Source organism: Equus caballus, chromosome 11 (genome assembly GCF_041296265.1).
Source record: "Equus caballus isolate H_3958 breed thoroughbred chromosome 11, TB-T2T, whole genome shotgun sequence".
NCBI lineage: Eukaryota > Metazoa > Chordata > Mammalia > Perissodactyla > Equidae > Equus > Equus caballus.
Window position 1 is genome coordinate 40,561,033 of NC_091694.1, and position 26,237 is coordinate 40,587,269.

The 26,237-nt window shown below is 35.2% G+C and overlaps 1 protein-coding gene across 4 annotated transcripts in view; it reads right to left on the bottom strand.

Annotated features, from left to right (window-relative positions):
* The window catches only part of ATAD5 (ATPase family AAA domain containing 5), a 39,430-nt gene that overhangs the window by 4,444 nt on the left and 8,749 nt on the right, over positions 1 to 26,237 (bottom strand). For all 4 annotated transcript variants that reach the window (XM_070227687.1, XM_023653045.2, XM_023653046.2 and 1 more), the window contains exons 4-19: positions 25,579 to 25,743; positions 23,981 to 24,104; positions 23,327 to 23,408; positions 22,177 to 22,361; positions 20,356 to 20,513; positions 19,722 to 19,881; positions 18,511 to 18,825; positions 17,030 to 17,126; positions 15,743 to 15,822; positions 15,372 to 15,514; positions 15,120 to 15,270; positions 10,505 to 10,681; positions 10,112 to 10,245; positions 9,550 to 9,643; positions 8,480 to 8,544; positions 1,403 to 1,583 (exon numbers count right to left, since the gene is read on the bottom strand). In XM_070227687.1, coding sequence (XP_070083788.1) covers positions 1,403 to 1,583; positions 8,480 to 8,544; positions 9,550 to 9,643; positions 10,112 to 10,245; positions 10,505 to 10,681; positions 15,120 to 15,270; positions 15,372 to 15,514; positions 15,743 to 15,822; positions 17,030 to 17,126; positions 18,511 to 18,825; positions 19,722 to 19,881; positions 20,356 to 20,513; positions 22,177 to 22,361; positions 23,327 to 23,408; positions 23,981 to 24,104; positions 25,579 to 25,743 — 2,311 coding nt within the window. The remainder of the gene's footprint in view (positions 1 to 1,402; positions 1,584 to 8,479; positions 8,545 to 9,549; positions 9,644 to 10,111; positions 10,246 to 10,504; positions 10,682 to 15,119; positions 15,271 to 15,371; positions 15,515 to 15,742; positions 15,823 to 17,029; positions 17,127 to 18,510; positions 18,826 to 19,721; positions 19,882 to 20,355; positions 20,514 to 22,176; positions 22,362 to 23,326; positions 23,409 to 23,980; positions 24,105 to 25,578; positions 25,744 to 26,237) is intronic.

Sequence of the window (26,237 nt, forward strand, 5' to 3'; positions counted from 1 at the left end):
CAATCTGGCAACGCCTATCAAAATGTAAAATGTATATAGCATTGGCCCAGCAACCACACTTCTAGAATTCTGACAGAAATACTCACAGACGTGCTCAAGGATATATGTATAAAGATATTCACTGCATGCTTTAATGACAAACTCAAGATAACTTAAAAGTCCCCTAATAGTCAATGGTTAATTAAATTATGTCACATCCATTCTAGCACGCAGCTGTGAAAAAGCGATAAAACAGTATGCTCTGACAATAAATTGTTAAGTAAAAAACAAAATTGTTTAACAATATATATAGTATTGGTCAATTTGGCTAAGTCAGTAGGTAGCAATATTTGTATATGCATAGATAAAAAGTCTAACAGTGGCTACCTTTAAGAAGTGGGGAAGATCTTTGACTTTTGTACTTTATTATCCATCTGCACTGTTTGAATTTCCAATGAGTGTGTATCTGTGTTTTTTAAAAACAACAGGAATAAAATGCATATAAGATCTTCAAGAAAAGAAACAACGTTATGCTTGGTTTTTGTCTTCTGAAGTTCTTGGTATAGCATTTTATATCCAGTCGTATGGCAATAGTTATTAACTAATTTTTTATAACAGGATATATTCCATGTCTTACTTATCATATTTACTTCCAAGAAATAAAGCTACTAGCTTACATTGAATTAAATATATGTTTGTCTACTTTGAAAAAGAATATATTAAAAATTTGAACTAATCAAAGAAAAAAACTGATAGGGATTAATATTACAGAACTTCACCTTGGTTTTATTTAAATATTTGTGTATTTCCCAGAGCAGGATCTGTAACTACAGAACTGTGACTATGGAGCATGGAAACCACAAACTATGAACTTCTTCAGAGAAGGAACCATGTCTTATTCATGTAAACACAGGACCTGGCATGGAGAAAGTCCTCAATAAATGTCTGTGACTTGAATTAGGTTACGATGACTGAAGATCAATGAGAAATAAAATAAAGCATTTCTGAAATAATGAAGTTCTTAGGAAAAATAGAACTATAGACTATTGAAGAAGCTGAAAGGGAACTTATAATACAGTCATATAAAAAGAATTTACATATATGGAAAAATCACCAATGTTTTTTAATAAGTGAAAAAAGGAAGTTTCTAAATAATATAATTACATTTTTTTATAAGAAACTATATGTTTATAAATGTATAAGTTTGTATAAATTTGTTCCAGGTGCAGTTTAATTCTATTTACTCACATTTCACATTTACAAAACTTTTCATGAACAAAGTTGACATACGCATGTTTACTTTTAAGATTGACATGACACCTGGATGCTCACAATGTTTATACTCTTTGAAATATTTTGATATAGCATATATTTTAACATAGGGTCTCATTACAGAAATTTCTTTTATAACAGATCAACTTACGACGAAGGGATAAAGGCCTTTCTTCTAAAGATCCACCTCCACTTCTAATCCAGAACTGTAAATAAAGGATGCTTTTCCTGACGTCACAAACATTGGCAGTTAGCAGCGTCACGACGTCTTTCACGTCGGTTCTAGAATTTTCAGTCAAGCAGATCGTCTGCAGGTAGCTGGCGACATTCAGCTGAGAGACGGAGCGACAGAGGAGAGGGAAGAGACATGCTCAGTTGCATAGTTAACAGAAGTACAGCAATAACACATATCTAAAAGAAAGACAGATTTTGCTAAAATTCACAGTATCTTAAGCTCTTACTGAGAATGAAACTGATCTAGAAAGATATAAGGAATATACTACCAAATTAAAAGCATTTACATATACTTCTTTTATTAACTGTATATAGTCTAAGACAGCAAGGAAACTTATGGGACATTCTCCAACCTGAACCCTGGAGGCAATTTTATTAAAACTTGAGAAAACCCCTTAGGATGACATAATGGTACAACTTGATGGAATATTTTACAGCCATTAAAATTATAAAGATGAATACTATAATAAGCCTGAAAAATACTTATTATATGATTTTTTAAAACCAGAGTTAGAAAATTGAACCAATGCATACAGAAAAGCATAAACGTATGCAAACAAGAAATAGAAGGGAAAAAATGAAATAACTATGATTTGTTGGAAGATAAATGGACCAAGTAAATTTTTTCATTTTATTTAACGTTCCACTAATATTGCTCTAATATTTTTTGTAAAACAGCAAAACATATACAATTCTCTTCCCATTGTTGTTTATAGAAAGCTTTTTACCTTGAAAAGCTAAAACAAAATTATATTTACGTTTCACAGGTTTTACAAGACCTTTTACTTTACTAAACAAGACAATTAAAAAAATGTTTTCCCCTATGAAATCATTGACTTTATTCTATATATGTACATTACTCCTGCACACTTCTGGAACTTCTGCTCCCACAAACTAGGAATTCTGCTTTCAACAACAAAGGAGTACCTACTATCAGACAAACCCTGCCATTGATAACAATAAACTCTATAATCAACTGCAAATAAATATAAAAAACCAACTACCTGAAAGCACAAGAGAGCAACCAGAGGCAGAAGACAAATGAAGGAAATCACACTTGGACAAAGGAAATGGCCCCGAGTGAATTCCCCCTCTCTCTCTTTTTAAAAATAATTAATTAATTAATTATTTTAGTTCATAAACAAGAGAAATTTATTTCTTACAGTTCTGGAAGATGGAGGACCTAGATCAAGGTGCCAGCATTGGTCACGTTCTCATGAGGGCCCTGTTTCTGGTTCAAAGCTGGTTCCTTCTCACCGCATCCTCGCATGGCGGAAGGTGCTGGCAGCTCTCTAGAGACTCCTTTGTAAGGCACTAATCCCATTCCTGAGGGCTCCACCCTCACCACATAAGCACCTCCCAAAGGCCCCAGTACTAGTACCATTACATCAGGCATTAGGATTTCAACATATGAATTTGGGGTGGGGACACAAACATTCAGACCACAGCAAACACAGTTTAATTCCACATTTTACAGTTGCAGAAACTAAGCAACAGTCAGGTTAAGCAACTTTTGCAAGGTTACACAGTAGAGCCAGGATCAAACCCAGGCAGACTGCTCTAGAGTATGTGCTTTCAATTACTATCATACATATTAAAAGGAGGAGAGTAGAGAGCCACATTACCAAGTCACTCAAATCTTTAGCAGCTTTGCCCAAAGTACATACAAAGTCTCTGCTTCCCGCTTTTCAATAGCAAGTCTAACTCCAGGCTTAGAGCACATTTAGAGCAGTGGTTCCCAACCTCGGCTACACATTATAATCACCTGATGAGCCTTTATAACTCTGGAGGCCCAAGCTGCCCCTCAGACTAATTAAGTCCGAACCTCAACCCCCTCTCCCTTTTCTCAAGGTGATTTCTGGCTGAAGGCCGGCTGCAGCAGTGGTGGTTAAAACTCAAACAGAAACTCACAGTGATACTGGTTTGAACCAGAGGACAGAGTTTGGGATGACTGCAGCAGCTGGAAAGCGAGAGGGGAGGTCCATGAAAGTAGAGAAATGGAAATTCTAGCCATAAAAGAGAACACAATCATTGGTTGATGCTTGAACTTCATGTATGTGGGCCTGTCTCAAAGCATCCCAACCCAAACTAAAAGAACTAAACAGAAATCTCAGCTGCTACATACTACAAGAGAATACTTGTTCAAAGGAACACAACAGAATCCAGAGTATCTACAACATATCATTCATAAGGTAGGGGATAAAAATCTAAAATTGCTAAACACACAAGAGAAATAGGAAAAGTAACCAAGACCTCAGAGACAGGACAATCAATCAATAGAGACTGACCACAAGATGACGAAGATGTTGGAATTAGCAAAGAGTTTTAAAACAGCTGGTAAAACTATGCTTAAGGAAAACATGCTCATAATAAACAAACAGGAAATCTCAGCAGAAAAACAGAAATTATAAAAAAGGAAATTGTAAAACTAAAAATGATAATATCAGAACAAAAATTTCACCGGATGGGCCACATGTAAGAATGGAGGTGGCAGAAAAAAAAAGTGTCAGCAAACTCGAAGATAAAGCAACATAAATGATCAAATAAGAAGTATAAACAAAAAAAAACTAGGGGCAGGGAGGATGAACAGCATGCTTCAGTGACATGTGGGACAATGTAAAATGTCTAACATACCTGAAATTAAATTCCCAGGAAGGAAAAAGAGAGAAAATGGGCATAAAATAAATTTGAAAAATGTTAAAAACTTCCCTAATTGGAGGAATGACATATATTTAAGAATTGTAGATATCCAAGAACCACAGGCAGGATAAATATGAAGAAAAATAACACCTAAGCACATCACAGGCAAATTGCTGAAAACAAAGTTAAAGAGAATATCTTGAAGGCATCCAGAAAAAAATGACATATTATGTATGAAACCAAAAAAAGACTGCTGACTTATAATCAGAAAAAAGAGTGACCAAAAGACAGTGGGATGACCTCGTCAAAGTACTGATGGAAAAATTGAGAACCCAGATTTCTACATCGAGGGAAAACATCCTTTGAGAATGAAATAAAATAAAGACATTTTCAGGTAAAAGCAACTTAATATAATCCTTTGTCAGCAGACCTGCTCTATAAGAATTGCCAGTGAAGTTCTTCAGGCTGAAGAGAAACAAAAGCAAAGAAAGTGAGATCTTCGGAAAGGAAGGAAGAACATCAGAAATCATAATTATATGAGTAAACATAAAAGTCAACTTTTTACCCTCTTAATTTCTTTAAAACATATTTGACTGGCTAAAGCAAAAAAATAGAATAGTTAGAGTTTATAATGTATGTAAATGTAAAACATTTGAAAACTAAAGCATAAAGGATAGAAGGATGGTAAAAGGACTTATACTTTTGCAAGGTTCTCAAATTCTCCGTAAATTCATTCAATATTAATGCTAAATACACTATGAAAAGCTAAGAACATATATTTTAATCTCTACAGAAACTAATAAAAAATACGTCCTAATCCACTTCATGTAGCCTAGAAACTACACACCAATATCTTTCATGAATGTAGAGAAAAAATCCATAACAAAATATGAGCAAATCAAATCCAGAAAGACGTAAAGGACATAACACATCAGGACCATATCATCCCAAGAATTGTAAGGCTGATCCGACATTCAAAAATCAATCAATTCACCATATTAATAGAATTAAAAAGATAAACCACATGATTGACTCAAAAAACAGAGAAAGTAGTTGGCAAAAGTCAACACCAATCACGATAAAAACTTTCAGCTAACTGATAAAGAGCATCTATGAAAATACACAGCTAATATCCACTCAGTGGTCAAAGAATGAATGCTTCCCCCTCAACATCAGGAGCTAGGCAGAGATGTCCGTTCTAACTTGCATTCGACAGCATACTGAAGGTACACCGGCATTAGCCACTGGGATGTGGCAAAAAGAAATTAAGGTACAGATTGAAAAGGAAAAATAAAAGACTTTTCTTTTTTTTAAAGATTGGCACCTGAGCTAACAGCTGTTGCCAATCTTTTTTTTTTTTCTGCTTTTTCTCCCCAAATCCCCCCCAGCACACAGTTGTATATTTTTAGTTGTGGGTCCCTCCAGTTGTGGCATGTGGGACGCCTCAACGTGGCCTGATGAGCGGTGCCATGTCTGGGCCCAGGATCTGAACCGGCGAAACCCTGGGCCGCCGAAGCAGAGAGCGAGATCTTAACCACTTGGCCACGGGGCCGGCCCCAAAAGTCGTTTTAACTTACATGACCATCAATACAGAAAATTCTAAAGACAATCTACTACTAGAACTAACAAACCAGGTTAACAAGCTCACAGGATACAAAAATCAATTGTACTTCTACATACCAGCAATAAACAACTGGAAATTGAAATCTTAAAAATACCATTCACAATAACATCAAAAAACATTAAATCTTTAGGACTAAGTTTAACAAAATATGTGCAAGGTCTCTACAATGAAAACTACAAAACACTGCTGAATGTTAAACCCCTCTCCTAAAAAAACTGTTCATGAATCAGAAAACTCAATATTGTTAAAATGTCAGTTCTCCTGAAACTGACTCATAGATTCAATGCAATTTCCACCAAAACACCAAAATAAACTGTAAAAACTGACAAATTGTTTCTAAAATTAAGAGAGAAATTAATGACATGATAGACAAAACAATTTTGCAAAAGAATAAAATTGGAGGACTTACACTACTTGACTTCCAGACTTGCTAAAGAGCTAGAGTAATCAAGACAATGCCGTATTTCACACAGATAAAGAGAACACAGTAAGACATACACAGTCTATCGATTTATGACAAAACTGGAAAGTAATTCAATAGAAAAAAGATAGTCTTTTCAACAAGCAGTGCTGGAACAACTGGATATCTGTGGAAAACAAATGAATCTTATGTCTTACCTCACATTACCTATAAAACTTTACTATACATAGATAAAAGATCTGTATGCAAGAGCTAAAACTACAAAACTTCTAAGAAAAAATCTTCGTAAGCTGGAGTTTGGTAAAGATTTCTTTTTTTTTTTTAAAGATTTTATTTTTTTTCTTTTTCTCCCAAAGCCCCCCAGTACATAGTAGTGTATTTTTAGTTGTGGGTCCCTGCAGCTGTGGCATGTGGGATGCCGCCTCAGCATGGCTTGATGAGTGGTGCCATGTCCTCACCCAGGATTTGAACCGGTGAAACCCTGGGCCACCAAAGTGGAGCACGCAAACTTAACCACTCGGCCATGGGGCCGGCCCCTAAAGATTTCCTAAAAACTATGAACCATAAAAGAAAAACTTGGTTAACTGGGCTTCATCAAAATTAAAAACAAAACTCTTTACAATTAAAAAAATGTAAAGGTAAGCCACAAACTGGGAGAAAATATTTACAAAACACATATCCAGTACAAACTTGTATCCAGAATATATACAAAGAACTGCTAAAACTCAGTAAGAAGACAACCGATTTAAAAAATGGGCAAAAGATTTGAAGATACTTCACCAAAGAAGAAAGACAGGTGGCAAATGGACACATGAAAAGTTGCTCAACCTAATAGTCATTAAGGAAATGCAAATTAAAACCACAATGAGATATCAATACATAATTATTAATATGGACAAAATGAAATAAATGGACAATTCCAAATCCTGGTGAGTATATGAAAAACAACTGGACTCTCATACTTTGCTGATGGGAATGCAAATCGTTGGAAAACTTCAGAAACAGTTTGTCAGGTTCTTATAATGTTAATCAGAACAACAATTCCATCTGTAAGTATTTAAGTAAAAGAAATGGAACTATATGTCCAGATAAAACCTTTAATGCGAATATTCATAGCAGCTTTATTTATAATAGTTTAACCATAGACAACCCAAATGTCTATCAACGGGTGAAGACGACAGACACAAATTCATGTATGTGAGGTATAGCCATACAATGGAATACTGCTCATTAATAAAAAGGAAAGAACTACTGACACAGGTAACATGAATCAATCTGAAAAAGCACTATGGTGTATAAAAGAAACTAAATAAAAAACGCTAACATAAGATTCCATTTACATGAAATTCTACAACAGGCAAAATTATAGTGACAGAAAACAGACTGGTAGTTGCCAGGGCCGAGGGTTTAGGAGAAAGGACAAGACAATGGAGCCCAAGGGAACTTTCTGAGGAAATCGAAATGTTCTCTATCTTGATGGACACATTCTGTATCAACATTTGTGAAAATTCATTGAACTATACACTTAAAGTGGGTGAATTTTACTATATACAAATTATACTCAGATAAAGCTAATTAACAAAACGCAAACACACACGCAAGTACAATTACAAACACACAGATGGATATCACTACCGTGGCTAAAGTTAGAAAGACTGACAATAGCTGCCAGAATTCTCATGCACTAGAGACCTATTTGACAGATTCTTAAAAAATTAAACACATAACATAACGCATATGACTCAACAATTTCACTGATAGAATAGCATGGATAAATCAAAAAAACATTAAGTGGAAGAAACCAGATATAAAAAGACACACAATGTTTCCTATTATTTGAAATTTCAGAATAGACAATAATATTAAAGTTGATATGCATTAAAGTAGTGGTTACCTCTGGTGGGTAGGGGAGTGCTGACTAAAACGGGCCCAAGGGAACTTTTGGAGGTGATGGAAATGTTCTAAATTTTGATCTGAGTGATGGTTACATGGATGTTTATACATGGTAATATTTATCAAATTGTATACTTAAGTGCATTTTAACTGTATGCAAATTTCACCTCAATACAGCTCTATTATTATTAAAAAAACCTAATGAACATTGGAATATAGTAAAAATTTGAGTATTTGAATTTTGAAAAAAATATTTTTAAAGCAAAAAAATAAATATAATAATCAGAAGTTTCCTAAAACTCAAAAACTTTAACATATCCCTTAGTAGCTAGATTTTTAAATTGTAACTATCATAATAAACTATCTTTTATATAATTGTGATATGTAATTTATGATTGTCAAAATTCAAAACTTACCAGCGAAGGAGTATTGAAATTAATTTCTTCAAAGCTGCCATCAAACATTAAACTAAATGTTGGATCTACAGGGGAAAAAAATACTTTTTTAATAACACTAAGACTACTAAATTACTTTTTCCAGTTATACTTTTTCTATTAAAACATTCTGTATTTCATCAGTAATAAAAATAAAACATCATGCAAATTATAAATCATCAAGGAATGGAATTTCTGTCTTGACCTAAAGTTACTAAGATCTTTTACGTAAACTACCATTTAACTTGGTATAGTAACTTGATGAACATGATTTTTATTGATATTTTTATAGTACAATCACTAACTGTCAAATGGGCCATTAATTTCTAAGTGGAATTTAACATAAAAGACATTTTCCTATAGAAATCCATAGCAGAGATATTCCACTGAATATTTGCAATGAAAATACCAGAAAATGATATTACAATACAAAATTGATAACAAAAAAAGAAATTGTATGAGTTTTAAAATTAAACATTTAATGCTAATTATTGGGAAGCTGAACCAATTGTTAGGTTGATGACGGCTTACTTTACCTGAAATATGCAATAATCCATAAGTGTTATCAGGGGTTGAGGAATGGCTAAGTTCAATATTAAGGAACTGCAAAAAAGTTGAGTTCCATAAAAAATTTTGACCAGTGAATGAGGTTTGGTGATCTAATTATAGGTATGCAGAAGAGGCAAAAAGAAGGATCTTTTATTTCCCTACCAAAACCCCTTCCCCAGTTAGTTCATGAATCTCTATCGGCATTCGAGGCTGTTGTCAGCTTCCTAAATATCGAAAATCCAACACAGTGATTCAAAGTAGTAGCCATTTTTAAAGTCACTGCTATTTGCAAGGTAATATATTAATTTTATAATGTTTCAAGGCTGCAAATCAATTGCAAATTTGAATAGTTCTTAATTTAAAAAATGACCTAGGAGCCTCCTCAATTTAGAAAAAAAGACAATTTACTAGCTCCTTTTAAAGGAACATTTCTAACTAAAATTAGAAGCTTTCCCAAAATATTTTAACCAAAAGTTATTAATTGTAAAATCATTGTTACCTACCACTTGTAGTAAGGATTACAGGTCTTTTAGTTGTTGCCATGAATGTTTTGATTGCATTCAAAAACCCAGCATCTTCTTCAAAAATGACATCAACCTAAGAACATTTATTAGAAAATTAATTGTATTAAGCAACAATATACTTGCTGGAAATCAGTTCTGTATACATAGTAGATACACACTACGTTTGTTAGAGACAAAATTTATGAATTTATGAACAGTATGAATTCAGCCCAGGCTGAAAGCTTACAATGCCTTACACTCTTAAAAGAGTAAAAAAATTATCAAACATTAAAACCAAAGAAATGCAGGCACCTATAACTGGATAAGTATAAGTCAGAATAATTTCTACAATCATTGAACAATAATTAATAAGCGTGAGTTGCATTAATCCTCTTCCTGAAAAATTCTATGATTGACAGTTTCATTCACTTTAATTTCAAATAGATTCAAGTATTCCTGACTTTCTTGGCCATTTTACAATACTTCATAGTAACACATACAGTAATCTTTAGAATAAGTTTTTATCACGAGATATCAAAAATGTCTACTTCTGTAAGCCTACCTCTTCAAAAAGAATGAGAGATGTTGCATTTTTCCTGTTGGGTTCCTCAGCTCCAAATTCTTTGACATTTGAATTAGTTGTGTTTGTAGGTTTAGCCTGAATAATTTGCTTCTGTTCAAACGAATTTTTGATTCCTGCACAAATAAAATATTAATATTTTAGATAAAAATCACCTTTTAATAGAACACTAGATATTTCCACAGAATAAGCTCAAACTGAAATCCCCTATTAAAACTGAAACAAAATATCAAAACTCCTATATGGAGGACCTTTGGGGTAGCTGAGGTTTAATAAAGAACAATAGGAACTCATGAAATATGATCAGATTTCTATTTATCAGGGTCATTAGTATTAAAAAGATGTCAAGTTTATCTTGTCAATTTAATGTCTTACCTTTATTGTTTTCCAGAAGCACTCCTATTTCTTCACTATTTTTTGGCTTAGAAGACGCTTTAAAATAATTTGCCAAAGTTTTAGGTGGAAGTGCTCGCTTTGGTCCACTACTTTGTGGTGATGGTGGAGGCAGTTTCCTTGGTGATGTCACAACTTTCCTAGGGGAGCTTAATTTTTCTGCCAAAAAAAATTGCACTTAAATATTCTAAAAATTGAACAGATGGCAAGATTGAGTTATCCGCAGTCTATATTTCTACTCTTACCAGCTAAAAATCAAAGACATAGAAATTTTCCTTCATTCTTACATTTAATACTCTGTATTGTTACAGTTATTCTACCAGTAGAGAGGGTAAAATCAGTCATTTGGAAAAGACACTCTTTTCCAAAGAAACATACATTCTTGAAGCAACAATGTTCATAACCCCTCCATTACTTTCTCTACACCTGCTAGAGGTCAGAAGAGGCTGGAGGAAAAGTGATAACAGTACAGTGAGCACATTATGTAACTTTGTTGTCCAATTTCAGCTTAACCCTATCAGAAAGTGATATTGCAAGCAAATAATATGGTTTTCTAGAAATGCTATGAGGGATAAATACAAAGTTAAAAAATAAATGGTTGATCTCTACCCTCCAGGAGCTGACCGTGCCCAGTTTTCATTCCAGAGCACATCCTTTTTCTCCCCTCTGAGAGCCCTGACTCAGTCCTTACATGTCCTACTTACTATCATATGGCCTTGGAGCAGCTTGTTCATGTACCATCAAGTATACACAATTCCAAGACTCTGTCCTACTCTTTTTTTGCACCCCTATCTCCACAGATCTTATCATATTCTTTGCATATTATAGGCGTTCAAAAAACTACTGAAAATTTTGAGTTTGAAAAAATTATCATCGATCTCACTATCGTTTCATAAAAATAGGGCATTTTAACACCAGAAGGTAAGAGGTGCATAATCATAAAAAATCTTTCTTTATATTGAGTAGATTTGTTTATTTAAAAACTCGCTATTTTGTCCCTAGTTTTTAAATTTTGTCATAGACCAAGGATTGCTTGATCATGGACTGGCATCAGTCCAAAGATTGGTGTTAGAAAATACATGCTAATTTTTACTTTAAAATACTCAATAAGTACTTGGCTAAATCTTATCAATATATATATTTTTAAAGATTTCCCACCAAAAGAATGAGCTCCTTGGAGAAATAGCTAATTCTAGATCTGGGACATCTTAACCAGGCTGAAAGCAAGGAAAATATCTAAGATTACTGGGGCTATGTCAAAAGGACACAAACCAATTAAAACGTTTCCTGCTAGCCGTTGAGACAGACAAGATGGGACAATACGAGCAAGAAATGATAAAAGACAAGGTTCTGCTCCTAGCCAAGATAGACTGGATTTACCCACCCATCTGAAATAACAACAAAAAATGGAATATGATATATGAAACAGTGCTTTTCAAGACTTTGGACATCATGCAACACAGGACAGTCAAACCTGAGAGATAAGCAACAAGGTGAACAATAAGGATTGCCTCGCTTATTGCCTTGAGAGAATGTCCAGGCCACAGTGAGGAGGAGGAAGCAGTTCAGAGGCCTCCCTGAGTTGAGACTGAACTAGTAGTCTGGGGAGGCCAAGGCAGACAGAGTTCACAGGGCAGAATACCAAAGAGGAGAGAACCACACAGAGAGCTCTGGAAATCTGCAGAGGGTCCCCCGCAACTCTTCAACTGAGCAATGATCAGCGAAGGATGAAAGGAAATAATCTCTGAGGCTCACAGATAGCTGGGACTAGTTCCTCTTCCCACTAGACAGAATGGCAAACTTCATAATTAATGGGGCATTGGACAGAGTACTCAGAAGCGTTTTTAAGTAATGGGGCAAAATTAGCCCTAGACTTATGCTGCCATGGTGTCACCTAATACAGCATAAAAGACCTGAAAAGATCAGTGCTTTTAAGTAACTTAACTGCATCCCAGAATAAAGTTCAAGTATAGTTACAGGAATACAGAAATATCTAGCACCCAACAAGGTAAACTGTACCAAGTCTGACAGCCAATCAAAATTAACAGGCATCCAAAAAAGCAGGAAAACAAATTCATAATGAGGAAAAAAATATCATCAATTGACGCCAACTCAGAAATGACACAGATGATAGAATTAGTAGACAAAAACACTAAAACAGTCATTATAACTGTATTTCATACGTTCAAAAGCCTACAGGAAAGATTGGACGTGGTTCCACAGAAGATATAAAAGGACACAAATCAAGCTTCTAGAAATGAAAACTATATGTGATATGAAAAATACACCAGATGGCATGGACAGCATACTAAATATTGCAGAAGATGAGATTTGTGAATTTGACTAAATAGTAATAGAAACTACCCAAAATGAAACACAGAGAAAAATGAAAGACTGAAAACTGAACATACAATCAGTGAGCTGTAAGACAGCTTCAAGTGGTCTAAAATATACACAATTGGAGTTTCCAAAGGAAGGGAGGAGGACAGAAAAAATATTTGAAGAGATAACAAGTGTTGGCACGGACGTGGAGAAAAGGGACCCTTTGTACACTGTTGGTGGGAATGTAAATTGGTTCAGCCACTATGGAAAACAATATGGAGATTCCTCAAAAAATTAAAAATAGATCTACCATATGATCCAGGAATTCCACTTCTGGGTATATATCCAAAGGAAACGAAAACAGGATATCAAAGAGATACATGCACTCCCATGTTTATTGCAGCATATTCACAAAAACCAAGATATAGAAACAACCTAAGTGCCCATCAATGGGCGAATGAAGAATGAAGAAGAAGACACACACACACACACAATGGAATATTATTCTGCCATGAGAAAGAAGGACATCCTGCCATTTGTGACAACATGGATGGAACTTGAGCACATTATGCTAAATGAGATAATTCAGACAGAGAAAGACAAGTACTGTACAATATCACTTATAGGTGGAATCTAAAAAAGTCAAACTCATAAAAATGGGGAGTAAAATGGTGCTTACCAGGGCATGGGGGTGGGTGGGGGATAGGACAGATGTTGTTCAAGGGTTCAAACTTGCAATGACTAGCAGATAAATCGTAGAGATTTAATGGACAGTATAGTGAAAATAGACAATGATATTGTATGATAACCAAGAAACTTCCTAAGAGATTATAACTTAATTATTCCAAAATTAAGAAACTATCACTAAAAAGAAATGATAATTATTGTAACATGTTAGAGATGCTAATTGTTGATATAATGGCAAACATAGTATAATACAGAAATGTATCAAATTACCATGTTGTACATCTTAAATTTACACACTACATGTCAAATATAGTTCAGTTAAAAAAAGGTTGACATTTCCCCAAATTTGATGAAAAGTATAAACCAATACCTCCAAGAAACTCAACAAACCCCAAGCACATAAAACATGAAGAAAACTACACCAACGAACATCATAATCATAACTGCTTAAAACTAGTGATAAAGAGAAAATCTTAAAAGTAGCAAATAATGAACACAAAGAATTGAAACACATCAAATATATACAAATCCATGAGTTCATAATAATACTAAAAAAATTAAAACTACACAAAAATTCATTGGTCAACTTTGGAGATTACTAGAGCACCATAACTCTAAGACCTGATAAATGGAAGGAAAAAATGAAGCATTTCTCATGCTTTTCCTATACAGATTGTATTTCAAAGTATCCTAACAATTGATGAAGAATATTGCTTCTTAAAATTCAAACTATTAAATTCAGAAAGGCTGAGTGAATTACAAAATCACCATTTTTTAAGCCCTAATGAAATAACGAGTCTACTAGACAAAGATCAATAATGGCTGCAAAATACCATTAGATAAGAGATCGATGGGGCACCTTTATAATGGATGGATTAGACTGAAAACAACTGAACTCATCAATCAATTTTAATATCACTAAAAGTGGGAAAACCAGTCGTTACGTATCTCCTGCTACGATGTTATAGGAAGTACACAGCCCCGCCTCTGCATGCGTGCCAGCCCCAAATGGAATCTGAATCTAATCAAGCCCACAGATCTAACTGCCAGTTTATAAGAAACACACGCAAGAGGAACACGTTAACACATTCCACCAAGACACAATCAGCCAAATCCAGAATGCAAGAAATTTTATGACAAACGACTCATGTTCTTCAACAAACAAATGACATGAAAAGGGTGAGGAATTGTTAGAGAGATTAAAAGAAACTTAAGAGACATTAATCAAATGTAAGACACTGACCCTGTTTGGATCCTGATTTGAACAAACCATTTGAAGCAACAGAAAACTGAAAATAGAAGGGGTATTAAATCAAATTAAGGTACATAGTTAATTTTGTTAGGTCTGACTACGATGCTGCGGTTATGCTTATTAAAAAGTCCTTATCAGTGAGAGAAAGCTATTGAAGTATATGTGGATAAAATTATATGATGGTCTTGAGATTTGTTTTAAAACAGTTCAGGAAAAAATTAAAAAGGCATGTACATATGTAGGAAAAGATAAAAAATCAATGACAAAAAGCTGATTATTAAAATTCTTTTAGATTTCTTTCAAAAGGTTATGACTTAAGGAAAATAATTTACTTACTTGGTGACTTGCCTATGCTGTAGCTATTAAAAAAGCACGGTTTTTGTGAGTTTACACCTTGCTTATCTACTTGATGGGACTGAGTAGCTTCCTTAAGTTGAGACAGAATTTGTCTGCCACTGCGCTGAGAAGAGGCGTTCACTTCAAATATCTAAAAGAAGAATATATAGAAAAAGGCAGAAGGGTTTATGTTTTCTTTTAACTCAAGGATAATTATTCGATTAACACTCTTCAGTCATAGCTCTCACTAACCTTAAATCCGAGCTCTTGAGCACAAGCATAGACGGCAGCAGTCTTTCCCACTCCTGTTGGCCCAGTTATAAGAACAGTATTGCAAAGACAACTCTCTTCCTCATCGTCGGAACTGCCTTTGAAATCTATGCTATCCGACAGATCTGGAAAATGATTCAAACACATGTAAGGTGATAACTGCTCAGGCAGCAACTCTACCTCACAAAACCCAATGATCAAATCTCTCAAACTCCTTGCCAATAAATGCTGGAAATTTAATTTCCCCAAACTAAAAAATCAAATATAAAATACCATTAAGAAATTTCATAAAAATTTTTAGCTAATCTAAATCTAAAAATGTTCAGTGAAATGGAAAAAATGACTCAAAATACCTTCTTGTTTCTCATCTTTTTTTCCCTTCAAATTTTGTCTTTCTTCCAATTCAGCTCTTCTTTTCCAGTCTTTCAACCAACTGCCGTAAGAAAATGTATGTTAATAAAAATAATTCACAGAATATAGATACCTCTTAGACTATATGTTAAAATGATTGCTGGTGGGAATTTATGGCATACCATTAGTTTTTAAGTACTCCACAGTGTTTCTGAACCAACCAAACAGTAAAATATTTTTACATGGGTCTGAATATTTTTAAATGAAGCAATTTTTGCCAAAATACACATGGCTATACGTGCAAGGATATTCACTGCAACACTGTTCATACTAGCCTCCAAAAGGAAAAACCCAGAAGTACCTCAGGAAGAGAAATGTGCCACACATTATGGTACACTCACGTCAGAAACCAGCATAGAGCAACCACGAAGAACTGAGGTAGATTGTGTGACGACATGAAAGATGTCTAATGGACAATGCTAAGCAAAAGTAGAAAGATCAAGTTCTAGTCTGGAGCTAGACTGCCTGAGTTTGAATTCCAGTTCCACCACTTTCTAGCTGTGTGGGCTTGACAAATAACCCAACCTCTCTAGGCCTCACTCCTCACCTATGAGATGATAACAGTATTTACCCTCACGGTATTGTTCTAAGGATTAAATGAGCTAAGAACAATGCAAATACTTAGAACAGTGCTAAGCTCAAAGTGATAACTATTCTTATGGGTCCCAATTCCTTATATAAAATCCTTTGGGACAGGAGTTTTAGAATTCAAAAGATTTCAGATATTAGAAAGGAAATTTGGTACATACAACACATATAACAATACCCCTAATGGGATCTGTGGTGGTACTTCCATAATCAATCGATATTTCTATTTAAAAAAGTGTATGAACTCCTACTAAATGGGATCAATAAAGACCATAATAAACTTTACATAATAAAGTTAATAACTTTCAGTTTTCAGAACTTTTTGGATGTGGGAATTATAGACAAAAGATATGAACCTGAATTAGTTATAATATGATTCTGTTTGTTAGGAAGAAAGGAACTAGTATATGCGTATAATTTGTTCTGGAAGGTTTTATAAGAAATATTTAACAGTGGTTACCTCTGGGGAATAGAAATGGAAGAAAAGAGGGATATTTAACTTTCACTTAAAAAAAATTTTTTTAAAGATTTTACAGGTAATCTACAATACTTCATAATTTCTAGGTTTTAGTAATAAATAAACTAAATAGTAAAAATAGATTCATAAACGATTTCTCAGTTCCTTTACAAATTTTACCCACCTATGCAACTTCTTTATAGCTAGCTCATTGCCTATGAGTTCACCGGAGTTCTGGGGTTGGTACTTTTCTGTCCAAAGCATGTCTTCAGTTCCAAGATCTAAAGCAAAAAATATATACTAAAGTATTTGTTCCTTGACATAAGCATACATTCTTAGACATTTACGTTACTGTTTCACATAACAGTAAGTATTTGTACAAATATTTATATTTATAAAATGCCAAAAAGGCAATTTCAAAACTTAACGTTACATTTAAAATTCTTCACATCAAAACCTTTCCCCCTTAGAAGCTAACCACCATAAAGTCTGTGACAGTAAGGTTTAAAAAGACACATTTAAATTTGTAATAACCATTCAAGAAACAGGACATATGAAAAATAATTTTTACCACAAAAAATAATCTGAAGAACAAAATCAGCATAATTTTAGTTGAGCCTCTTTTGACCACTGAAAAGAAACATTGAGATGTCCCACTAAGCCAGCCTGGGGAAAGGGAGAGAGACGCTACACTCCTCACTGAGAAGACTGAGCATTGCAGAGATGCCAGTTCACTCCGAATTAATCCAGACACTACCACAAAGTCAAACCCCCATGGGATTTGTGGGGGTAAAAGAATCTAACTGTTCATTTGGGGGCTGGCCCCATGGGTGAGCTCCCACGCTCCGCTTTGGCAGCCCAGGGTTTCACCAGTTCAGATCCTGGGCGTGGACATGGCAGCGTTCATCAAGCCATGCTGAGGTGGCATCCCACATGCCACAACTAGAAGGATCCATAACGAAAAATACACAACTATGTACTGAGGGGCTTTGGAGAGAAGAAGGAAAAATGAAATTTAAAAAAAAGAATCTTATAGTTCATTTAGTAGAGTAGATGCATGAAAATAGTTTAAAAAAGTGATAGGAGACTTGCTGTAAAAAAATCAAAATAGGGCCAGCCCTGGTGGTCTAGTGGTTAACGTTGGCACATTCTGCTTCAGTGGCTCAGGTTCAGTTCCCAGGCGTGGACCTACACCACTCATCTGTCAGTGGCCATGTTGTGGTGGCAGCTCACATACAAAAAGAGGAAGATTTGGCACAGATGTTAGCTCAGGGCAAATCTTCCTCAGGAAAAAAAAAAAATCAAAATATACTCTAAAGCTATACAAAAGGATGAATTAATCAATGCAATAGAATACTTTGGAAAAGCTAGATAAACCAAATGGGACCATGTCAGAGATACGTGAAAAAGGTATAAAATAATATGTACAGTATGACCCCAGGTTTTTAAAAAAGTGTATGTATTTATAGAAGCAGAGAAAAAGCAAAGACCAAACACCAATCTGTTAAATGTGGTTATCTGTAAGACTCTAATCAGTGAGGCTTCCACTTCTTATTTATACATATATATATTGTTTGAATGTTGCAATGAGCATATATTAAGAGAGGGGAAAAATGAGAGGTTAAAAAACCAAGAGTTCTAGGACCAGAGGGAGATCTAATTTACCAGCAATAGAAGATACTTCTGATGTAGACTCTTTGTCATCATCTATTATCAGAATATCAGAATCTTCTACTGCTTCTGTTTCCACTTTACATGTTTGTTTCTTCCTGGGTGTTTTAGATGACGGACCTTTGGAAGAGTCTAGCTTTATCCCAGTGGAGATGTTTCTTTTGTCAAGTTCTTCTGGTTTCCCACGTATCTTTTTTGGACTTTCTGAATACTCATTTGGTTTCTTTCTTTTTGACTTATGATTCTCCGTTTCCACTCTTTTCCTTTTGGTCTCTTTTTGATTGACACAGGGCTCTAGTTGTGGACTTTCTATGTAGGGGATTAAGGAAAACATGAGCTTACTAATCAACAAAAAACAAATTTTCATACCCAATAATCTTAATATCACTTCAAAATATCCAATAGCCTTATTACTATGAAATGACAAGGCAGGGGCTGGCCCCGTGGCCGAGTGGTTAAGTTTGCGCGCTCTGCTGCAGGAGGCCCAGTGTTTCGTTGGTTCGAATCCTGGGCGCGGACATGGCACTGCTCATCAAGCCACGCTGAGGGGGGTTCCACATGCCACAACTAGAAGGACCCACAACGAAGAATATGTAACTATGTACTGGGGGGACTTTGGGGAGAAAAAGGAAAAAAATAAAATCTTTAAAAAAAAAGAAAAGGCAAGAATCAAATATGGCATACCTAAAGCAAGCTGGATACGTTGTTATTTAAACTACCTTCTGGGGCCGGCCTAGTGGCATAGTGGCTAAGTTTGCATGTTCCACTTTGGCGGCCTGGGGTTCGTGGGTTTGGATCCCAGGTGTGGACCTACATACCGCTTGTCAAGCCACGCTGTAGTGGTGCCCCACACACAAAGTAGAGGAAGATTGGCACAGATGTTAGCTCAGGGCCAATCTTCCTCACCAAAATAAATAAATAAATAAATAATAAATACCTTTTGTACAAGCTACATAAGTTCTAAGGCTTTCCTTCAACGAATTATTAATATTTTAACATAATTAAAGCTGTCTTTGGGTCAGAGTCTCTGGAAGCTGGCAGGGACCAACACTGTATCGCACAAGATGCTTTACTTCAGTTGAACAATTTTCTCTGCCAGCCATAAGCAGTGTCCTCTCTGTGGTGACCACTCTCAAGAGTCAATGGCTAAGTCTTAGTGTTTTCAAAACTGAAATGTTAACATAATGATATTAATTATCACTAACCTTGTTTACAACGACACTCAGAAAGTACCTGGTGCTCAGTTCGCTTTTTTAGAAGCAAAGGAAAATATTTCTTCAAAGAAAATTCAGGATTTGACCACCTAATTTCCTCCAGCAAAAGATTTCTTACTTCTTCAGTCAAATCTTTCCTTCTCCCTGTAAACTGCAATAAAGAATAAAATGGTCAATAACAGACCGACATTGTCTATTAATATTGATCACAATAATGCCAACTACTTTCTGTCTATAGTAAGTTAAGATCAATGTAGGATTAGCTTTCGTCCCTAAACACAACCTTGATGGCAAAGCGGCCTTGCACAGCTTTCGAAGGACTTAGTTCATATTCTTATTCTTCTCCCTTTCAACTAAATTTACTTTATAATGCTGACTTACAAAGTATCTAAATGTGCTATATAATCTAAAATTCTTTTGAAACTGGCTGTCATTAATTTTTAAAATGTTTTCAAAGCTCCAGGGGTATTTAAAAGAGATGTGTACCTCAACTGGGATTTATTTTTTAAAATTGGACTCTAAGAAAAAATGAACTTCAGGCTACAACAGTAGACATCCAAAATGTTTTTTCCTCTGAAAGATGTGAAGGAAACACCCTGCAATGGATGGGTACTCTAATACTTACCACAACAGCAGGATTACTACTTTTCGGATTTGAATTCAATGTTGAAAATTCACCAAGAGCAATAACACATTTTGAGAGATCCATTACTTTAGTATTCAGTTCTTTAAGTTTAGTTAAGAGAGGACAAGTGGGTGGTTTCAAATGCCACAAATGGCATCCTAAAGAAAAACAGAAAAATTCTCTTAATTACCTTCATTCATACTACCCATTTATCAAATGCCAAGTATGTAAACATGAAAAGACTGGACAAGAACTACACCGTTAACACAAAAGTACTGAAACTTAAGTGAGTACAAAGGGAACAAAATCCTTACCTCCGACAAATACAAGTAATAAAAATTACCTAGTCTTCCTCCCAATTCTTAAAAACAAGCAAACATTAGCAAAGTTTTTTTCTTTTTAAATCAACCTTGCTATTCAGGGTAAAAATTTCAGGGGCAATTAGCATCCTGGTTTAAAGTTTAAACTTTGAAGTCAGACCTGGATTCAAATCCAGACTCTGCCACTTACTAGCCAGGTGAGCATGGGCAAGAGCCTAAACCTTAGTTTCTTCACCTGTAAAATGGGGGTGACAATTATGGTACTCAATCTCTTAGAGTTATTATGGGGATTAAACTAGATATGCATATGAAGTGCTCAGCAGAATGCCAGGCAACAGCAAATGTTCGAGAACTCTTAAGGTTCTAAGAGAGAGGTTCTCTCTGTGCTTGCCTCATCTGCTCATCTACAAATAGATACTCTAAGCTTTACAGTAGCACTCTTGTGAAATTGTGTTTATCAAACTCAGGGAAGAAAAGCATAACTAATCTCTATAGTTAAACATACTGTTAGAAAATGCTATCTAAAACTGAACTAGTGAAATAACAAGAAAGCCTTCATCAACCAAATGGCCAGTGGCAGAGATGCGGAAAAAAGGAAAAATAGAATATTATTAGAAAGACTGGCTGGGAAGTTGCCCATACAAAAGAGAGGCCGAACAAAACTCAACAAGCACCAAGGTCAGAAACACAAAAAGAAGAGAAAGGAGAACAGAACACAGTGTCCATTTCATGAGTAGAGGGAGTGCACTAAACCAAACCACAAAGTCAGCTGAGAAGAATATAACTGTTTTTGTGCTAACAAAAAAAAACCTCTAGGCAGGGACAACAAAATAAAGATATAAGGCTTTGTACCTTACCAATAACTAAAAACTACGCAAGTACAGGAAGATTGTGGTTGCTATAGCATTTGAATCCAAAAAGAAATAGATTCTGATCAAGCTACTAGCACGGTAAAAGAGGCTTGTGCGAACAGCTCACTCTTGCGCACGGTGCCTGTGAGAAAGGGGGAACTAGAGCGCTGAAGCACTGTTACCCATTCCAGAGACACTCACGGCACTAAACAGTAAAGGCTGTTCTGGAAAGGAAGCAAACAGATTTCCTCGAACCTTCAACAGTAATTGGACGAGGACAAAGCTGGAGCTGCCGAGAAATTCTTAAGGATGATCTGTTCACACACAGGCTTTGAGAGTGAAGGGAACTGCCTTCCTTTCAGAACACGACGCCTCTCCGGAGACGAACATTCACTTAAGGCCCCACACACATGCCTGCTCTCCCTGGTGGAAGGCATAAGGGCTGAGGATGCCTTTGGCTTTCTCGCCCCCACCGCTCATCCTCAGTAAAATGGGTTCAAGGCTGAGGAAAAGAGGATGAAACACACACTTTAAATTCCCACTAAAATCCCCATAAGAATTATATTTGCATCTTAGCCTCATCTTAAACCAACTTCCATAGTTTCATATTGCTTCTAACATTTACAAATATTTCATAATGCTAAGCTCACCGTTATCTTTTTGTTGGACATGGACGACTCGCTGGAAACTGGCACTCACTGCATTGTACACATCTAACGCGGCAGCTTTCTTCGCAATTTTTCGTTTCAACAAATCTGGCAAACCACTCATTAGAAAGTCACGCTTCGCTTTAAACTGCACACCACAATCCTGAGACTTTTCAGATGTACCTTGACTTTTAAGAAAACGATGTGAAAAAGGAGAGCTAAGGTTATAAACACTTCAAAAAACTAAACTATCTATAAAGTAAACACACTAATTCAATTTGAAAAAATCTAATCAGCTACCTGAAATGCCAGCTGGTCAAATTAAATAAAATAAGTAAACTTTCAAAATCAAATGTTTATGTCCACACTCACGTTTAAAATCCTTTGATTGCTCCCTATTGCTGTTAGCATAATAAAATTCTTTCACATGGCCTAAAGGTCCTACGCGGGCTGGCATCCACCTCTCCAGCTTAATCTCACATTCCTCTCACCTCTGCTCTCTGTGCTCAAGTCACACTGGCATCCTTTCAACCTGCTCTATGTACCATGCTCCTTCTAGCTACAAGGACGCTGAACAGACAGGTCCCTCCGGCTGGAACGTTGTTCCTCCGCCTGATGACCTCCTGCTGATCCTTCAGTGCAGGTGTCATTTCCTCAGCAAAGCCTTTCCTGACCAGACCAAATCTACTTAATATAAACTTTAATAGAACTTTGTACTTCTCCTTCTTAGCACAACTGTAATTTTTCTTTTGTTGGTCCAACTAATTTTTCATCACAGATGGTCTTCCCTCTAGAGTGTAAGCCTCATGACTACAGGGAATGCATCTTGTTTTGTTCCCCATAATATTCCCAGTAACAAAAACAGTGCCTGGTACATAGTAGGTATTTAAAGATTTACTGAACAAGTTCATGATCAGTTTTTCGGTATTTTTGGTTTGCTTATTTTTCCACTATTTTGTCTAGAGATGGGCATGAAATGTTTGCAAAAGACCGAGATCTTCAAGTTGCAGTTGCAGTAGTGTCAATATTGCCATCTTTTAAAATGAACTTATTAAGCTTTAAATGATAACTTACATGCTTTCTAAGTAAATGAATAAATACAAAATACATTCCAAAAGATATTTTGAAATTTTCAAATGTGTATTGAACTGACCTGCTTTCATCAAAACCAAGGATAGGATCAGCTGTTTTTTGAGCCTTTCTGGTAAGAAATAAAGGAGCAATTTTCATTTTTCCTTAGGAAAATAAATACTTAAGTTAGTATCAATGTTTATCATCTCCACTTATCTCCAGCTACTTTCAAAATTATATCTCTCTTTTAAAACTTTTTAAAAAATTAACTATTTTTAAATTTTTTTAACTAAAAAAATTTCTATATAATGATCTGGTCTCTCAACCTGACAATATCAATATCAGAATCTCCTGAGGAGCTTTTTTTTTTAACTACAGATTCCCACAAGACACCACTAGAGATTTTTAGTCCATATGTCTAGGGAAGACCTGAAGATTTAAAATTTTTTAAATTTACCCAGATGATTTTGATAATCAGTCATGTCTGGGAACCATTTAACTCAGCTGAGGCTAAACAGATACACAAAAATGCAATAACTTAAAATATGCTCAGTTACCCCTGTAAAACTCTTCACTACATTACACTGTAACTTCACTTATTAACATAGAAATAATATTTAGTCTAAGTTTATATTTTATAAGACAAGAGATTAAATTAAAATGAGAGCATTCAGAACAATAGAATCATACCCCATACATTCTAATATTCATCATAAATGTTATCAAATCTAATTACCTGGTACATTTTTAGGAGTCTTAAGTTTTTTTCCTAGTACATCATTCAGACACTGAAGTTTCTTCTGATTTTTCTCTGTATGCTTTAAAGAAGTAGGACTTGAATCTATTATTATTACAGAGTCCTAAGAACAAGAAAAAAATTTTAAATGTCATGCAATTAATGACATTCAGATCTCAAAAAGATTATAGCACTAGAAGCCATAGACAAGATAATTCCATTAGCAAGTCCATGTATCTCCCCATCAGACACTAGCTGACTGACACTGAGAACACATGATACGAATGGCAGCAGTCTGTGCTTATAGCATACAAGGTCAAGCGATCAAAGAGTGCATTTATTATGACCACGGGTTTTCTTTTTTAAAGAAGCAACTAAGAGACTATCTTCCAGATGAAAGAATCAATATGACCAAGTTATAAAAATTCTGACTACACCCTATTAGACTTATAATGCTAGAAATGTATTAGATGAAGTCTGATATGTTTTTACATGATTAGCATACATTTACTGAGCATCCACCATGTGTCAGGCAATATAGCAGGCACTGGGAATACACTGACAAATGAAACCCCAGAGCTGGCTTCACGGTTACACCCGGGTTTAGGGGACAGAGGGAGGGCGAGTCCATGAGTAGAGAGTTTAACTAGTTACAGTACAGTATATTAACTAAAATACCAAAAACATATGAAAGTAAAGTACATACAAGGAAGGAAATAATTTGTCTTGAAGGCATCAGCAAGCTTTCAAGAGGAGGTAGTGGAATGTTCATAACATTATTCCTAATAGCCAAAAAATAGAAACAACCCAAATGTTCATCGACTGATAAATGGGTGAAGAAAATGTAGTATATCCATACAATGGGGTATTATTTGGCAATAAAAAAGAAATGAAACACTGATGCTACAACATGGATGAACATTATGCTAAGTGAAAGAAGCTAGACATAAAGGACCACATATTGTATGATACTATTTATATTAAATGTCCAGAAAAGGCAAGTCCGTACAGACAGAAAGTAGACTAGTGGTAGGCTAAGGTTGGGGGAGGGGAGATTGGGAGGTGACAGCTAAGGGGAATAGGGGTTCTTCTGGGGTGATAAAATGCTCCAAAACTGATTGTGGTGATGGATGCACAATCTTGTGAATATACTAAAAACCAATGAATTGCACACTTTAAATGCAGAATTGTACGGTAATAAAACTGAGTAGGAATTTCTTAGATAGAAACAGGTACCTGGAAAGTACATTTCAAGTGGAGACTACAAAGTGAAAAAAGTAAAAATTGCACCATTTGGGGAGAAATGAATAATTTGGCATGCCTAGAGCAGAAAGTGTGTAAATGAGGAAGGCAGTTGTTTTGAGGAAAAGAGCTAGTTCAGCCTATGAAGGATCTTGAATGACTCGATAAGGATTCAGACAGTATTCTGTAGGCAAAAGAGAGCCAAAGGCTTTTAAACCAGAACTGAGAATGATATTCTTTCTACCACCTCAAGGCGATCTTACAATTCTACCTTAAAACTTTACACTGGTTTCCTTCTCCCACTCCAAACAGCAGAAGAAGACGGAATTCATACCAATAAATATTGTAATACTTACTTCTGATTCTGACAATTTCTTCCTTTCGGGAAGTGTCTGATGTCTAGATGAACGCCTTAAGGGTGTCACTATTTCTTCAGTAGCTTTTGACCTACTAATGTGTAAAGCTTTTGCTTTTTCAACCAATTGTTTTGCTTTTGATACATTTTTTGAAGCTCTGCTTGCCTAAACAAAAATTTGAAATATTAATTTAGGTTACTTGCAAACATTTTATATTTAATAATAGAAGAAAACAGAAAAGGCAAAAGTTTGGACACAATAAAAAGATCAGTAGTTACAAAGAACTAAAGGAGATGGAGGGATGAATAGGCAGAACATAAAGGATTTTTAAGGCAGTGAAACAACTCTGTATGACACTACAATGGTGGAAACATGTCATTACACATTTGTCTAAACCCACAGAATACACAACAACAAGAACTATGGATTCTGGGTGACAACGATGTGTTAATGTAGGACAATTGTAACAAATGTACTCTTCTGCTATTGATAATGAGAGGCTATGCATGTGTGGGTGCACGGCGCATCTGGAAATCTCTGTACCTTCCACTCAGTTTTGCTGTGATCCTAAAACTGCTCTAAAAAATTAAGTCCATTAAAAAAATATATATAAAAGAAAAATGTAATCACAAATCACATTAAATAAAAGACAAAGAAAT